The sequence below is a fragment of the Diabrotica undecimpunctata genome, chromosome 6 (assembly GCF_040954645.1).
Source record: "Diabrotica undecimpunctata isolate CICGRU chromosome 6, icDiaUnde3, whole genome shotgun sequence".
Taxonomy (NCBI): domain Eukaryota; kingdom Metazoa; phylum Arthropoda; class Insecta; order Coleoptera; family Chrysomelidae; genus Diabrotica; species Diabrotica undecimpunctata.
Genome location: NC_092808.1, coordinates 99,258,594 through 99,276,775, shown reverse-complemented (window position 1 = coordinate 99,276,775; position 18,182 = coordinate 99,258,594). Strand labels below are relative to the sequence as shown.

Genomic DNA, 18,182 nt, shown 5'->3' with positions numbered 1-18,182 from the left:
TTTTTGCGTTTGTTTTTCAACAACGCTTATTGGTTTTTTTGGTTTTACTGTCTCACTACTGTTTACTGATTTCTCAGTAGCGGTGCCTTTTTTGTTTTTTTCCTTCTTTTGGACTTTTGTCCATCCTGCTTCTGATTTCTCTGGTTCTTTTCCTTCTGTTTTGCGTTCTTTAGGCTTGGCTGCACCCCCAGACGTCGAGGGAGTGGCTTTCACCGTCTTGCATGGGGTTGTTTCTCGGGGCCTGTGGGTTTCCCACAAGGCCTGGTCTCTTTTCTTCTCGTGTTCTATTAGCTTTTCGTTCCTCTCGGTCAGGGCCATTATGTGGCCGACCAGTTTCTTGATCTCATTGTCCTTCTCTTGATTCTCCTTCCTTAACTCAGTCATCTGAGTTAGGAGATCCTGGATTTGGGCCTGTGCCTGTTTTTCGCGCTGCCTGCTTTCTTTCTGGAGTTGTCTTATTTGTTCGGTCAATAGGTCGACCGATTTGTAAAGACCGCTTTCGTCTTTATCCTTTGTAGATTTTTTTGGCACTTCTTCTTCGTCGGAGTGTTCCGCTGATGGCCTTTGTCGTTTATGTTTTTTGCCTACCTCCGGCTCGGCATCGTTGCTCGTGGAGATGATGTCCACTTTGGGGGCTTTTTTCATTTCAATGGAATCTAGTGGGGGCGGGGCTTCGGCGCTTGGAGCTGCGTCAGGCTTGGCGTTCAGTTCTACGTCCGTCTGAGCGTTCAGGGCTACGTCCGACTGGACGTTCAGGGCTTCGTCCGACTGGACGGTTGATTCGGTCGACTCGGTGGCCGGGCTCAGCTCCTCGTCGGGGGTGACCTCCATGGTGGTAGAGACGCTATCGTCTGTATCCACCTCGCTGTGGTTTTCTTCCTCGTTTGGTACGAACGATTCATCATCGGAGGTATCTTCGATTAATTCGGAATCAGGGGATAATTTGGATGTAAAATTATTATAAAGCTTAATCGCTGAAGCGACCGTAGGGGTGAGTGACTCGGGATAGTCACCATCTTCTTTTTCTTGTGATGTCACCTGCGTGACATCACTTTTTTGGGGGGGAATTTCACTCATCTTGCCGTAAGGCAGTGAACATAAGTGTTCAAAAGAAAATAGGATTTTATTACACAGAAGACTCTGTTTTTTTTCGTTCCGCCAAGCCGCTGCCTGACGGTTTTCCTGGGTGTCGTCCCAGCAACCTCGCGGTAGTTCACTCCCTGATTTCTCAGGGAGGGATCCTCTTGAAGTTTCTCTCACCTCAGAGGCAGGGGCCGTTTCTGTCCGACTTAGAATACAAATTACTAAGCCTTACAGTGTCATCCCTGTCGACCCACTGAGATGAACCCGTATATTTCGCAAACGCGAAGCTACTAAAAGCCTCCGCGAGGAGCCTATAAAGGCAACCCCTCGAGGTTTAACTTAATAATAGCCTCGCATCCACTCTTCACTTATATGAAAAACAAGTGCCTGTGCCACACACGGTGTCTTACGCACCGGGAGCTGATAAGCTCCGTTGACAACAGGTCAGTCGTCCTCACCTAAGCACACTGCACGTCCTTACCGTCCGACCACTAGAGCCAGACTACACTCATTGACTATTGACTGCAAAGCGCATCTTATACGTCCATGACAAGCAAACTCAAACGCTGACGACTAGTGCCGGCCGACGAGAATCGTGAAGACCGCTTCCTTCAAGGACGAGCGACGCACGCGTGCGCTCCCCCACTGGCTATAACGCCAAACACATGCTTTCCGACCATGGGAGATCAACGTAGACCGTCACATAAAAATGGCAAAATCGAAAAACATTTCAAATGTAGGAAAAAAAAAATGTCAATGAACCTGTATAATACTGTATAATAGCTCAAACATATTCAGAATATAATCACATGGTGGCACTGTACGTATTAAAACTAAAATGACGATTATCAACATACAGAACAACCTTTACTTGTTCAGAGACCAAAAAGTTTTAAACAAAAATTATTACAGCCTGTAGTATAGTTTTTGAGTCCTCTTATTTTTTTTCGTATTTTCCCATCCAGTATTCACATGATTTATTGGGACAAAATGGATAAAAGTTTTAATTTAAACTAGATATTACAATAATTCTTTATTCGTAATACACATTCTTTACAATATTTAAAACATTTTAAATTTTTAAATGAATAAATCACAATTTCATATATAGGTATTTAAGATTTGAAATATATTCTACAGCTTACTCAAAAGTGGAATATGTATTGAATTTTTTCGAAGGTCAGCATGTTAGTGGGGCCACCATTTACAGGGCTATAAGAGTGAAGGCTAGTAACGAAACGGCATTATGCTGTAGACATTATCAACCGTAATGCAAGAATGACTTAAATGATCGGTTGTTCATTCATGAATTAAAGAATTACGAATTTTACTGCATTATCTCTGATAATATATATTGTATGACAGAATGAAATGGTCAGAAATAAAGAACGACTAAGTAAGGGAAGCTGTACCATCATCGGTAGAAAACAATACGTTGAGAATGACAAAATAGAAAATTTTGGTAAAATAATCTTTAACGGCCACTATTGAAAATAGTGGTTGGAGAACAAAACGATGTACACAAAGAAAGTAAACTTCAAATATATCATTTCCTCAGCCACCGTAATTTCTACGTATATTTTACCACAAATTTTTTAGAAGCAGTCGGAAAGCAAGCCATAGACTGAAACAAAGCCAGTGATACTAAAATTACATTTGTTACGGTTATTACATTTTTCTCAAATTATAAGTCCCATAAATTCAAACAGTAGAACATTCAAACATTAAACCGTAATCTCAAGTGCCTCTCAAAACTTTTTCATGTGCCTGTTTTCTAAATAATTACAACATGCGACTAACTGATCCTTTATTCATTGGAAATATCGTTTTTAAGGTCGTATATAAATATTGGCAAAGTTGGTCTTTTCTGAATCCAATCTTTTAAACTGTTTATTGACAGGAGATTTTTTTTCACCTCTTGAAGATTTGGATAATCGTTTATAACATCTGTATTGTCCAAAATATTTCTGATGTCTTCGTAAGCACATAGGAATATTATATCAGCAAAAGTTACCTGGAAGAAAAAAAAATTATAATCTTAAAACAATTTAGTTTTAGTGATTAGTTAAATTTAATTTGCTTAGTCAAGTCAAATTGTAGATAGTTTTTAAAAAATACAGAATTAGGCAAGGTTATGATGGACTAAAACGTACGAAACCTACCAATTTTCCGCAGCATAATAAATAGCTGTGTAACTTTTTTGCATTCCATTCGAGAAATTGTCAGAAAAAATTGTGAACAAAATTCATTGTGTTGAAATCAAAATAACATTTTGTGTATAAAGAAAATGCATTTTCAAAGTACATAAAAATAAAAATTCGCAACTCAAAAGATATCGACAGGAATCAGTTTAAGTTTGATACTTGCGGGTTTTCGACGTCGCTGAGTATGAATATTATGATGGAGATGATTCTAGAGCTACCTGGGGGAGGATGGACCACGTCTCCAGGAGTTTTATGTTATTTTCGGTCGAAATCAGTCAAAAATCATTACTTCGATACTTTTGGGGTGGTTAAACACGAATATTACAACGGCGATGGTCTCCTAGGTATTTAGTACCCTAGATGACCCGTCTCCTGGAGTTTCATGTGAATAAGAATCTTAAATAATAAATTAACAAAAAACAACAGTGTCTATTTGTATTCAGTAACCCCAAAAATCCCCAAGCAATGAATTTTGACTAATTTCAAATAAAAATAATATAAAATTAAGAAGAGACGGGGTCCACACTTTGCTCCAGGTAGACTGAGGATCACCGCTATCATAATATTCGTGTTCATCGACCTCGAAAAACACGAGTGCCGACTGTTGACTGATTTCTAATGAAAGTAACATAAAACTTTAAGGAATGGGGCACCAGGTAGGTCAAAGATCATCGCCCTCATAATATTAATGTTCAGCGACTCGAAAGCCCCCCAAGTAATGACTTACGAGTAATTTGGAATGAAAATAAAAAAACTTCAGAAGACGAGGTCCATCCTGGGCACCAGGTTTCTCGAGGATTACATGCAGGTGACCCTTAACTGACGCATGTACAGTAAAGAAGCCTCTTAGGACTCTGAGATGATTCCTGCTTATTTTCTGCAGTACTTCAGTACTATTAGCACACTTGCTCGTTTAATATACATTCTGTTAGATGAGCTTGACCAGGTATATTTTGACTTGACTCTTCATTACCGTGTATTTCCAGATGATCGGAAACGTATATCAATGTCACTTTATTGGCCACATTAGACTAGAGTCCACCTTAGGATTTCTAGGAACCCCATAGCCTTTTGACTATCTCTAGGTACATGAATCTGCTTCTGTTTGAGAGCCCTCATATTAATTTTTCTTGCACAATGCAGGATTGCACAAATCTCTGCCTGGAATACAGAGATCTGTTCTCCTGGTGGAATGTTAATATTTCTATCCGAATGAATATGAATATTTTTTAAATATTTCTGCACTTGACTTTTTGAGTTTTACAAGTCTGTGTACCAGCTATAACCCTTTAGCTTGAGCTATAAGCAGATATCCATTTAAAAAGTTACTTCGGGCCTCTATCTGAATAATATAAAGTACCATCATTCATTTGGTACCTCCGATCTCATTTATTATTTTACTGTGTTCTGATCCAACCATTATGTTGCTCGGATTTTTTGCAGTCTATATTATCCCATTCTCGCTTCCTCTCTTCCTTATTTTCGGGATGGCACTTTCTGCTGCATCTTTGGCAATTATACCACTGACGCATATGTGTTGGTTTTATTACTATGTTATAAATCCAATAGATCATATATGGTTTTAAACTCCACATTTTTCTATGAGTTTATCTGGCCACCATTAACGTATTGGTTATCTCTTGGTCCTTGATCTTTTTACGATTTCTTGCTAAGCCCAGCATTATTTTGCAACTGAAGTGTAGAAGTGGTTACATTTACCCAAGTTTTCAATAATCTGGCCTTTATTTAGATCTCTATTATGATAATACGTCGGTTAATTTTTATAGTAAAAGTATCTAGGGGTTAGCTCTATACCTTTCTCCCAATATAGGGGACCATAATTGTTCTGTTGAGATTTATTACCTCAGCCGAGGTGTTCCTGCCTTATGGCACCAGAAACTTCCCATTTTACCATCTATCATCTGCTAGATAACGCACACTCATTATATTTAATGGACTTATTGGTTATACTGCTTAGGGCCTTGATGTACATGAGACTGGGATTCGCTGGTGAAGCTGACTTCTATTCTTAGAAGTCTTATCCTTTTGTAATGAGAGATTTGAAGCTAATAGAAACAAGTCAAGAATTTGTATATCATACAAGCAAATCTAAATTTATGATAATTAAAAAGAAATATATCAACATTAACCTGTACATAAACAATGAACGAATGTAACAAGTTCAAGACAAAATACTTTTAACAACTGAAGGAATTTTGAGATGTGAGCATATCCAATGATCTTCCATATTCCAAATAACAAAGGAATAAAAAGGGATTGAATTGTCAATTAAAATGTCAAAACTACAATATCTGGTACGTTATCTCGGAAAATCCAAATACTCCAGTCCACTGGTAACTGTTGTATCTACCTTATTATCTTGGAGGTATAAATAAAATTTAAATATAATAATTATAACACAATAATAAAACCATTTAAAAAAATGCATATTAATAATAAATTATTACAAATTACAAACTAAAGACACAAGGCCGATATTAATGTGCATCTTGTCACTTTAGATTAGAAAAACTTTCAGAAATGAACAAATTTATGTTTTGTAAATGAACGATCGTTATAAATGTTTATTGATTTAAAAAGAAAATATAGCTCAGTAAAAGAAATAATATGGCTTACCCTGTCAAGAGCAATATAGCCTTGATTTCTAATTGCATTTTCCTCTAAAACTGTAAATATGATCGGCATAAGTTCCAGAAGTCGCTCCTTAACTTTCTCTTTTCTTGTTTCATCGCTTTCAAATCGGTATTCATATGCAGCTAAAACATTAACGGAAACATATATATATATATATATATATATATATATATATATATATATATATATATATATATATATATATATATATATATATATAAATAGAAAAGATGTTTGGTCCTGAAGATATCTACATTTTAATACCAATGCACCCATAGCCCATAAAAGAGATATTGTGTTCAGTCTTACTGACAGAGCAATTAAAGTATCTAGTCCACAGTCCCATTTCACAAATTTGAGAAAAGTGTTAAAGATATTTTAGAAAAAAATCATTATCCACCAGAGTTTTACAAGCTTCTAATAAAAAAAAAAATTAAATTATCAGAAATCTATCCAATTTCAATACCAAACCAAAACAAACTCGAACCATACCTAGCACTAATAATAATAATAATAACATTGTCACAATTATAAAGAACGCCATGACTCAGTAGGAAAGATTATCCACCAAGAACTAGCTGACAAACTGGGACTTCTCCAAACCGACCATTTTCCTTATTATCAATGTGTCCCTGACAGAATGCTTGAAAATGACAACTACAAGCTATACTGGGACCGCACTGGGCTCACAGACCAACCAGTGGCGCATAATAGACCAGATCTCATACTAGTTAATAAACTTACCAGGCAAACAACACTTATTGATGTGGCGATACCTAACACCAATAATTTGCGTGTTAAATACAACGAAAAGATCGCCAAGTATAGAGATCTAGAAATACAAATCAGGAGACAATGGAGAATGGAAAGTACCCAAACGATACCTATTATTCTTTCTACTACTGGAGTCATCCCGAAGAACCTCCTAGAAAACATAAAAAAGCTGGGTCTAAATGAACATCTATATAAGATCATGCAAAAAGCTGAGCTATTTTCGACGTCCAGATGAGTGCGAAAATTTTTGGGAGATACACCGACGTACCAAGTCACCCAGGACTCGATAACATGGAAAGAGTCCCACCAGAGCTCAATCCTTTTGATACCGTAGGTGTCTGGGATGAGTGAATTTTCCCCTTAGAGGGAGTGTGAGCCGTATGGCTAAATCTGGACAATGTCACTAACTCAAACTTATGAGGACTTATGGACATAGGTCCATAAACCAATTTGGATTGAGCAATTGGATAAACAGGTTGCTAATTTAAGAACTTATTTTCAGGTGCAGGCTGAGACATCTATCTTACATCAAGCAATTTGCGCAGTAGATGATATAACGCCGCTAAAACTGAGAGAACAAGAAATGCGCATAAACCATCTGACTAAGCAAGAAAAAATGCGCACCTGGTTAAGTAAACCTCTGCATGGGCGACATCTCAATGAGATCAGCCAAGAATATGTCGACAATACAGTGTCGAACTATTGGTTGATATCAGGAAAGATGTTTCCCGACACTAAGGGCTTTCTATTTGCCATTTAGGATCAGGTTATTCTAACTAAAAATTACCTAAAATATATTGTTAAAGATCCTTAAGTCCAAAATGACAAATGCCGATATGGATGCCAAGCCCAAGAAACCATCCAACATCTTACCGGGGGCTGCCAGGCGTTTGTCGGAACTGATTATATAAAACGCCATGACTCAGTAGGAATGTGCTCGCTATAATCACTATGTCGTCAGCGAATCTGAGGTGGTTTTAACTTGTTGCCATTAATGTTAATTCCATAGGTTGACCAATTTGTAGTCATCAATCTGTAGATTTTCTCTGTCTTCTTCACTTGTAGATAGGTACTTGGTTTTCGCGAGCTTAATGTATAGGCCAGCCTTAGTATATTTTTCTTGTAGATTCTTCACCATGTATCCGAGGTCGTCTTGGTCTTGTGCAATCACTACTTGGTCGTCTGCAAAGCTTAACGTACATAGGTATTCATTCCGTACTTGTACTCCCATGCCTTCGCATTTTCTTTTCCATGTAGTCAAGGCTTTCTCTAAGTATATTTTGAATAGGGTTGGAGATGTGGAATAACCCTGTAGAAGCCCTTTTGTTGTAATATTCATTAGTGATAATTAGCGCTATTAATAATAAATGATAACAAAAATATATAAAAAAAATTAAAGTTTACTGAAGAACTTACTTTTTAACACATCGCCAATCATCTCAGCTGCAACATCGATTTCCAAATTTTCCTCGTTGTTATTTCCAGCAAGTCCAACAATATTAGCTAAATATCTACATATTGGACCCGTTTGAGTTATGCTTTTGTCATTTATATGCAAGACTGGCATTTGACCAAGGGGAGTTGCTAAAAAAGTAAAATAACATTTTTATAAACATAGTTTAAGAAGAGAACAAGTTTAAGATTTTTAATACTGATCAAGAATTAATGCAATTTTTTTATCTTACAAATAGTTCTACCACTTAAGGTCCGTTGAATGTACACTATGTATCAATGCAATTTTTTTTATTTTAGAAATAATTCTACTACTTAAAGTCCGTTAAATGTACACTATACGTACATAAACACTACTCTAAAAACCATTTTTTTAAAAACCATTTTTTTTTTTACTGAACATTGGGATCAAAAAAATAACTACTGCCAGTATATTGTTGTTGACTAGACGATTTATATTTTCGAACTAGAGATCGAAAACTACGAAGCTATTATGAGACCAATAGGATGCGAGATATGGGTGATGACAGAAGACCCAAAAGCTGGAAGTCTTAAAAAGAAAAGTCCTAAGAAAGACATTTGAACTTATTAACGAAAACAACGTATGGAGATCCAGGTATAACCATAACTCTACCAACTGTTTAAAGAGACAGCGATTCCAGAATTCGCTAAACTTCATAGACTTCGATGTGCTTGTCATGTAGTGAGAATTGAGACCAAAAGATTGCTAAAAAGATCCATATATAGTAAAATAAAAGTCGGTATCCTACGTTGCCCCTGTCTGGTGTAGCGCACTGAACACTACAAAATACGCCAAGCTGAGGAAGATGATATGGATGATACTCAGTTTGGGTTCCGCAAGGGACTGGGAACGAGAGAGGCATTGTTTGCTTTTAATGTCCTCTCTCAAAGATGCTTAGATATGAACCTAGATATTTATTCCTGTTTCACCGACTTCGAGAAGGCATTCGACAGGGTCCGACATGAAAAACTAATAGAAGTACTGAGAAACAAAGATATATACAGACGAGACCTACGAATCATTATCAATCTGTATTGGAATCAAAAGGCCAATATAAAGATATAAGAACAAAAGTCCGAAAATATAGATATAAAGAGAGGAGTAAGACAGGGCTGTGTTCTGTCATCATTACTGTTTAACGTGTACAGTGAAGCCATATTCCAAGAAGCGATAGCGGATCTGGGTGATGGAATCTTTGTAAACGGAAGAATGATAAATAACATAAGATTCGCTGATGACACCGTTATAATGGCAGACACCCTGAAATCGCTACAAGAATTGGTAAATAGAATTAACGATTATTGCATTAGATACGGACTAAAAATAAATAAGAGAAAAACTAAATTTATGATTGTCTCAAAAACGCAACATGGAAATGAAAGATTAATGATACAACAAACCCAAATAGAAAAAGTAGAGACATATAAATATCTGGGAACCTGGGTTGATGACAAAAATGACCAAAGCAGAGAAATCAAAGTCCGAATTGAAACTGCAAGGCAAGCATTTGTGAAAATGAAGACACTGCTTACCAACAGAGACCTTCAGTTGCATCTCAGATTAAGGGGGTCTAAGATGTTACATATTTTCAGTGGGTTCAAAGGATTACTAATGCTGAGGTACTACAACGTCTAAATAAGGAGTTAGAAGTTATGAATAGCATAAAAAGAAGAAAACTAGAATATGTGGGTCACATAACCAGAGGAGAAAAATATGAGCTGCTGAGAATTATTATGCAAGGAAGGATCCAAGGAAGAAGAAGCATAGGAAGAAGACGCATCTCCTGGCTGAAGAACCTTAGAGAATGGTTTAACTGTAGTTCACTACAACTTTTCAGAGCAGCAGCCAACAAAGTGACCATAGCCGTTATTATATCCAACCTCCAATAGGAGATGGAACTTTAAGAAGAAGAAGAGGAAGACTTCGCAAAGGCTATCTATCCTCAGGGTATCTAGCGCATACAGGACGGTTTCAAATGAGACTCTGTATGTCATTGAAGCGGTGATACCGATTGTTTTGTTGTGTAAAGAGCGAGCGAGGGTGTATACAAGAAGGATGGATAGAAATATATATGAGAATGAGATAGAGAGAACGATAGTGGCAGAGAGAATGGGCGAATGATAGCAGAAAGGCAAGGTGGACGAAGAAGCTTATTCCCGATCTGAGGTTGTGGTGGGAATGTAAGTTCAGGAAACTAGACTACCTACTTCCTGACGCTGTTTTTGAGCGCACATGGTAGTTTTGGCACCTTCACAAATGGAATAGGCAAATCTACTTCGGCAGACTGTACTGTTGGTTAAATAAGGGATGCTCCCGCCAACATTTTTAATTGCTAGAGATTGGCAAATAAGAGGGGAGACTTAGAGAGGCGAATAGGTTTCGGGCTGGATGAAAGAAACATGGTAAACATAATGTTGAGAGGAGAGAAAGAATGGAGAGAAGTACACTGTCTGATTTCTGGGATGATGAAGAAGAAGGAGCAGGAGGACAGAGGAGTAAATTGAACCAGGGATCTGAAATTTATGGTCATTATTATTTATTAGTTTATGGCCTTACGGAAATATTTTCTGATTTACGGAGATAGGTATGGATATTTGTAAGTTTTTAGTTTTTCATTTTAGTTGTTTATTGAGGGGGTTGTGGCGTTAGGAATTAGCAACTTAACACACAGAAAAACATAAGGGTAAGAAGAACGAAAATCACAAGATGAAAAAGCCAAATACGGAAACACATCCCCGGGTGGAAATCCACACCTCTGATAGAGGGAGCCCCATCGGATACGAGGGGGGGGGGGCAATGTTGCGAAGAGTTCAGAAGACCCAGTCTTATCAAAGCTCAACCAAAAATCGAAACGAAGAAAAGATAGAACATTCATATGTGCAACATGGAATATACAAGGAGTTTAAAAAAAGCAACATCGACATACTAGTAACAACAGAAACCAAAAAGAAAGGAAATAGGACGAAAACAATAGAAGACCATATCCACTGCTGGAGCGGAGTTAATAAAGAATGTAGAGCAAAGGCAGGCATGTGAATACTAATCAAAAATAAGTGAAAGAACAGGGTTAGAACATGGGAACCAATCAACGAGAGAATAGTTAAAATGCATATAGATATACAGATTGAACCAATTTAAAACGGAACATACAATTTAATATATGTCTGTTTGAACTGCATTTGAAATAGTGGACCAATATAAAACTTGGACAAAAATAAATCCATACCCGGTGATAGACATTGTATAAAACATCGTTCAACTATCTGTCTCCTTTAAAGAAAAGAGGAGCTTGCCTAATAGTCGGAGAGATAGAGCCGAAATTTTGAACTGATCAGTAATATGACATTTCTCTATTGGAATATATTCATTGTAACTGGGTTAAGACTTTGCCTTACAGGCGGACGCCCCTCGTGGTACAGGGGGTGGCTATACAGGGATGAAGTTGTCATTTTTTTCGGAAAAATGAACGATCGATAATATGGCTGAACATTTGCCCAGAGTAAGATCTTGGTATAACTAGACGAAATCCCAAAGGGCGGACGCGAGAGTGGATACATAAGGGGTGGCGGGCAGGGGTGAAGTTGCAATTTTTTGGGGAAAAATTAACGATAAGTAATAATGTCCGCCATTTTCATGGCTTATTATTTAGCCCATAAAAACTCTAAATCCAAAAGGGCGGACAGCTGGGTTGGTACAGAGAGCCATAAAACGGGGTCAAATGTACCACTTACCTGCGCATTTTAGGTCTCGGTAACAATTTTCAAACTGATTTTATTATGATATTTTTATACCGATTGATTTGGAAATTTGTATGCTCACTTCTGTTAAGTAGAGTTTTCCTCAAAATTTTTCAAAAAAATTTCCGTAAATGAAAATTTTCGTAATTTTTTGAGGTAAAATCTAATTTGTAGAATCCTTTCGATTTTCTGTCAGTTATACCATGATTTTTTTCCAAAAATTTTCAAACGATTTTTCCGATAAGAAAAAAAAATTTAGAAAATCTTCGTCATTTTTCTCACTCTCATTGATGTTATCACATTCATCATCGTCACTTTCACTTTCAATAATATCACATTCATTATCTGCTTCATTTTCAATCACTACTTCTCGAACTGATTCTGGCATCTGAGGTCCACTAAACCATTTGAATTTATATGTTTCATCTTCAAACTCCCAACCATGTTCTTCAACAATCAATTCTGTTGGTACTTTTTTATGAGCATTTGTCCAAATATTTGAAATATAATGAGCTCGCAGTAGATGTTGGTGTAATTCATCTTGACATGGTAGTAAGCTTGAAGCATCGAAATTTTTTAGTTTTTTTTAAGGCTCGTTCACATCATGCAACTTATACTGCCGGTTAAATAGTAAAAATCTGACATCGTTTACTTTTCTTTTTGGAATTGTTCTCGTCAGTCCTGTTCCATATAAGTGACTAAGGTTTCAAAAACTTCATTACAATCGAAGTCAGTTTCACCAAGTTGAATAAAAGCATGATGAAATAAAAGCAAAATGATGCAAAATTAATGTCCAAACAGAATTTGTAAAATTATAATTAACTAATGAAAAAAAATTCAATCAATTTGAAAGTTAAAAAAAATATTGAAAATATCTACAAAGTAAATTTCAAAACTTAAAAAATTGATAATTCCACTATTAAATTGATTTTTATTAATAATTATTTGTAAAATGTTAAAGGAATTCTACAAATTGAATTTGATCTATTGATAAATAGAAATAATATATTTTGTATTTGATTATTAATGTAATAATAAATCAAATTTTTCTTATATCTGAACAATCATTATTTATGCAATATAAATTTAAAAACCTTTTTATTGCAATAAAAAATAAGTAAAATTACTATTTGTTATACCAAAAATATTTAATAGTTAACATTATAAAATTACTCTAATTTAATAAAATATCAAATATCAAACATTTATTCAATTAAAAATTAATTCGTAAAATATTTGTATTTAAGAAAAAAATGTGATTTGTAAAGTAAATATGACTTTAGTTTGAAAAAAAAACATTATCATAATATCATTTTAAAACTACAAAATATTCTATAAAAGATTCAGACGATGTCGTAGAGGTTTATCAAATGTTTTAGAAAAGTTTTTCTAAATTTTTTTTTCTTATCGGAAAATCGTTTAAAAATTTTTGGAAAAAAATCATGGTATAACTTACAGAAAATTGAAAGGATTCTACAAATTAGATTTTACCTCCAAAAATTACGAAAATTTTCATTTACGGAAATTTTTTTGGAAAATTTTGAGGAAAACTCTACTTGACGCTTCTCAGAATAGTAACAGAACTGAGCATACAAATTTTCAAATCAATCGGTATAAAAATATCATAATAAAATCAGTTTGAAAATTGTTACCGAGACCTAAAATGCGCAGGCAAGTGGTACATTTGACCCCGTTTTGTGGCTCTCTGTACCAACCCAGCTGTCCGTCCTTTTGGATTTAAAGTTTTTAGGGGCTAAATAATAAGCCATGGCGGACATATTACTTATCGTTAATTTTTCCCCAAAAAATTGCAACTTCACCCCTGTCCGCCACCCCTTATGTATCCACTCTCGCGTCCGCCCTTTGGGATTTCGTCTAGTTATACCAAGATCTTACTCTGGGCAAATTTTCAGCCATATTATCGATCGTTAATTTTTCCGAAAAAAATTTCAACTTCATCCCTGTATAGCCACCCCCTGTACCACGAGGGACGTCCGCCTGTAAGGCTAAGTCTTAACCCAGTTACAATGAATATATTCCAACAGAGAAATGTCATATTACTGATCAGTTCAAAATTTCGGCTCTATCTCTTGGACTATAAGGAAGCGATAAGTGGTTTGACATCATAATAACTGCTTGTTTAGTCTAGTTTTTTCAGTGATTCTAGGCAACCTATTTGGGTGGAGTTTTGACTTGTTCTTGAATGAGTTCCAAATCCAGCAGCCCGCTGAAGTATTGGATTTTTATAATATAATTATTTGACAACCTTTTATTGGACAACCACCTAGAGCGGAGTTGAGCCGAAATACATTGATTTCGTATGTTCCGTTTTAAATTCGTTCAATCTGTATACGGTAAAAAGACAGTGATACTCGGAGTATATGCACCAACAGACGATTCTCCGAGAGTAGAAAAAGAACATTTCACGGAACAACTCCAAAATCAAATAGAGCTAATTAAAAAGAACGTGGAGATAATTATAACAGGAAACCTTAACAGCAGAACCGGAACGAAAGAAAACGATAAAGTAGTGGGGAGATTTGGAGAGGATGAACAAAACGATAACGGAGAACGTCTGATTGAATTATGCGAACTAAACAACCTAAAAATCACCAACGGATTCTTTAGACATAAAAATATTCATAAATATACATGGACGCAAGAAACACGAAAGCTGAAATCGATAATAGACTACATAATAATCAAACAAGATACCACAATAAAGATCAAAGATGTGCGAGTCAAAAGAGGAGCAGAATGTGGAACGGACCATAGACTACTGACAGCAAAAATGGGCATTAATTGGAAACATAACAAGACCCCCTCCACAGAAGAACCGTTGAACACTATAAGAGAAAAACAATACAATATAGAACTACTCCAAGAACAATCAATAAGAGAACTATACCAACAACTTCTAGACCAAAAATTAATAGAATTTAGATACGGCAACATCGAAGAAATATACGAGCATATACCTAAAGGCGAGTATAAAGCAAGCAGCATTCGAAGCCCTTGGGGAAAAAGAACATATAACAAATAAACAGCACTATTATGAAATAAATGAACCAACAAAATAATTGAAGAAAAAAAAGCAACTATACAGAAAATAGCTGACTACAAACAACGATGAAGTTTATAAAGAATATAGAGAAAAAGATAGAGAAGTGAAAAAACAAATAACACAGCAAAAGAATGAAGAATGGGAAAGAACCTGCTTAAATATTGAAACATAATATATAGGAGGTACAAGAACTTCGGAAAGTACTGAGAGGATTGAAACAAAACTGAAAAGAAAAAATAAAATTGGGAAATATACAGGACAAAGAATGGAAGGATTACTACAAGGAACTATTAGCAGAACAAAGACCACAATTACACCCACAACAAGAAATAGAAATAACAGATAGGGAATGAGAACGGCCATAAAAGCAATCAAAAATAAGAAAGCACCGGGACCTGGAGGCATCTCACCTGAGCTTATAAAATACGGATCAAAAAAATTACACCGGATGATACAATGGATATTTCAGAAAGCCATAAATGGAGAACAACTCCCAAAGGAATGGACGGAGGCATATATGATATCTATATTTAAGAAAGGAGATAGAAAACGATGCGAAAACTACAGAGGAATAAGCGTAATATCATCAATAGGAAGATAATATGGGAAGATACTGCGAGAAAAGATAGAGCAAGCGATAAAAGGCAAAATCGGTGAGGATCAGGCAGGCTTCACGGCAGGAAGATTATGCATGGACCACATATACACACTGGAACAACTGTTGGAAAAGAAAAAAGCAAGAAATAGAGATATACACTTAGCATTTGTGGACCTGAGAAAGGCGTATGACTCTGTACCAAGGTCAGAACTATGGGAGGCAATGTACAAATTAGAAATACAGACGGAACTCATAGAAGCTACAAAAGCTCTGTATAAAGAAAATAAAGTGTCCATTAAAATGGGAACAAGAATCATAGGAAACTTCACCACAACAAAAGGGCTCTTGCAGGGTTGTTCCACATCTCCAACCCTATTCAAAATATACTTAGAGAAAGCCTTGACTACATGGAAAAGAAAATGCGAAGGCATGGGAGTACCGGTACGGAACGAATACCTATATACGTTAAGCTTTGCAGACGATCAAGTATTGATTGCACAAGACCAAGACGACCTCAGCTACATGATGAAGAAACTACAAGAAGAATATACCAAGGCTGGCTTAGATATTAACCTCGCAAAAACAGAGTACCTATCTACAAGTGAAGAAGACATAGAAGATCTACAGATTGATGACAACGTAACAATCAAAGGAAAGGATAAATTCAAATACCTGGGGTTTATAATCACGAAAAAGGCAACAACAGAGGAAGAAATTACATAAAGATTAGGACAAACAAGAACAGCAATCCGACAACTTAACTCAGTATGGTGGGATAGACACCTAAATATGAAGACAAAAACACAGATTTATAAAACATTAGTGCGAAGTATTATGACACACGGGGCTGAAAATTGGATCATAAACAAGAAAAACAGCAACAGAGGAGATGAAATGCCTGCGAAGATGCTGCAGAGTAACAATAATGGATAGGAGAAGTAATGACGAAATAAAGCAAAGAACATCAATAGAAACAGAAATACTAACATATATAGAACAAAAAAGACTAAAGTGGTATGGATATGTAAGAAGAACTAGCGACAGCAGATGGATAAAGAGAATAACCGAATGGGGCCCCATAGGAAGGAGGAAAGGAGGACGACCCCGAAAATCCTGAAGGAACAAAGTAGACGACGCCATGAGTAAGAGAGGCCTAAACGATGGAGAATGGAACAACAGAGAGAGATGGTAACGGTTGAGCGAGGGAAGGCAGTGAATGCTGTAGAATCCCTAAATATATAGGGTGAGTCACCACTAACGGGACGGAAGATTACAGCGAAACGGTAAAAGATTTTGAAAAAATTTTAAATTTATAGTTTGAAGGTTGATAAGGGCTACATTTTAAAATTATTTTGAATTTTACAGGGCGTCCTAATAAAGTGCGGCGTATCAAAGTTATATATTTACATATGGGACACCCTATATTTTATTACATTTTCTAATTGTCAGCAAAAAATTAGGTATAGTTTCATAAGACTTCCCTATACCTATGTACAGAGTGTTCTGAGTTATGTGGAATATTCTTAAAATGTAAAGCTTTAAACGAAGACTCATTCCTAACTTATTTAAGAAATTCTAATAAAATTGGTTATACCTCTAAATAGTTGGATATTGGTTAAATGTATTTCATGATTAATTATTTAACATTTATTTACAGGGTGTTCAAAATTTGTAGTTTTATTATTGGATTATTCAATGTGTAATATAAGGCTTATTTTAAATGGAACACCCTGTATATTAATGAATTATTATGTTAAAAAAATTTTCCACTTTCGAATGATATATGAATGTACTATAACTAGGAGTGATAGATTTTGCGTAATTTAAAATTTTCTTTTCGATTTTAAAATATTTATAGTTGTTGCTCCCGATTTTTAAACCCATCATTTTGACATATTTGTTATATATGAAACCAATGTAGTTGTAAACAAATGTATATACTTTATACTTTTACTTGCTGATGCACAACGAATCAGAAAGAATTTTAATAAAACAAAGAATACAAAATAAACCACAACTTACTACATTATAAGCAAAAAAAATTTTTTTAAAGAAGACTAATTCTCGACTTATTTAAGTAATTATAACAAATTTTCTCTTACAGCAAAATAGTTGGGTAATGGTTAAATTTATTCCATTATTGATTATTAAACATTTATTTACAGGGTGTTAAAAACTTAGTTTCAATTTTGGATTATTCAATATCTAGTATAAGGCTTATTTTAAATGGAACACCATGGATATTAATTAATCGTAATACTAAAAAAAGTTTCCTCTTTTGAATGGTATAAAGATGTCCTATACTTAAGTCTAATAGTTTTTGCGTAATTTACAATTATTTAAACTCTTCATCGGTATACATATTGATTTTAAAACAAAAGATATAGTTAGTTAATGTCATTGTATGACATTGTCATTTTCTGACATTACGGTCTAGTAATTTTCAAAATATAAACATTCGTGTGTAATATTTAACTTTCATTGTTCCTAAAAATGAAGAATTACGCTATCCATGAAAGAGTCGACATGGTACTTTGCATTTTAGAATGTTTGGAAAATTGTCTCTTAGCTTCTAAAGTTTATGCTCAAAAGT

General features: G+C 35.3%; 1 protein-coding gene across 1 annotated transcript in view; it reads right to left on the bottom strand.

Annotated features, from left to right (window-relative positions):
- Window positions 1-2,103: 2,103 nt before the first annotated feature.
- Window positions 2,104-18,182, bottom strand: part of LOC140443630 (glutathione S-transferase-like) — a 45,468-nt gene continuing 29,389 nt past the window's right edge. The window contains exons 3-5 of the mRNA XM_072534986.1: window positions 8,133-8,300; window positions 5,925-6,064; window positions 2,104-3,097 (exon numbers count right to left, since the gene is read on the bottom strand). Coding sequence (XP_072391087.1) covers window positions 2,891-3,097; window positions 5,925-6,064; window positions 8,133-8,300 — 515 coding nt within the window. The 3' untranslated portion in view covers window positions 2,104-2,890. The remainder of the gene's footprint in view (window positions 3,098-5,924; window positions 6,065-8,132; window positions 8,301-18,182) is intronic.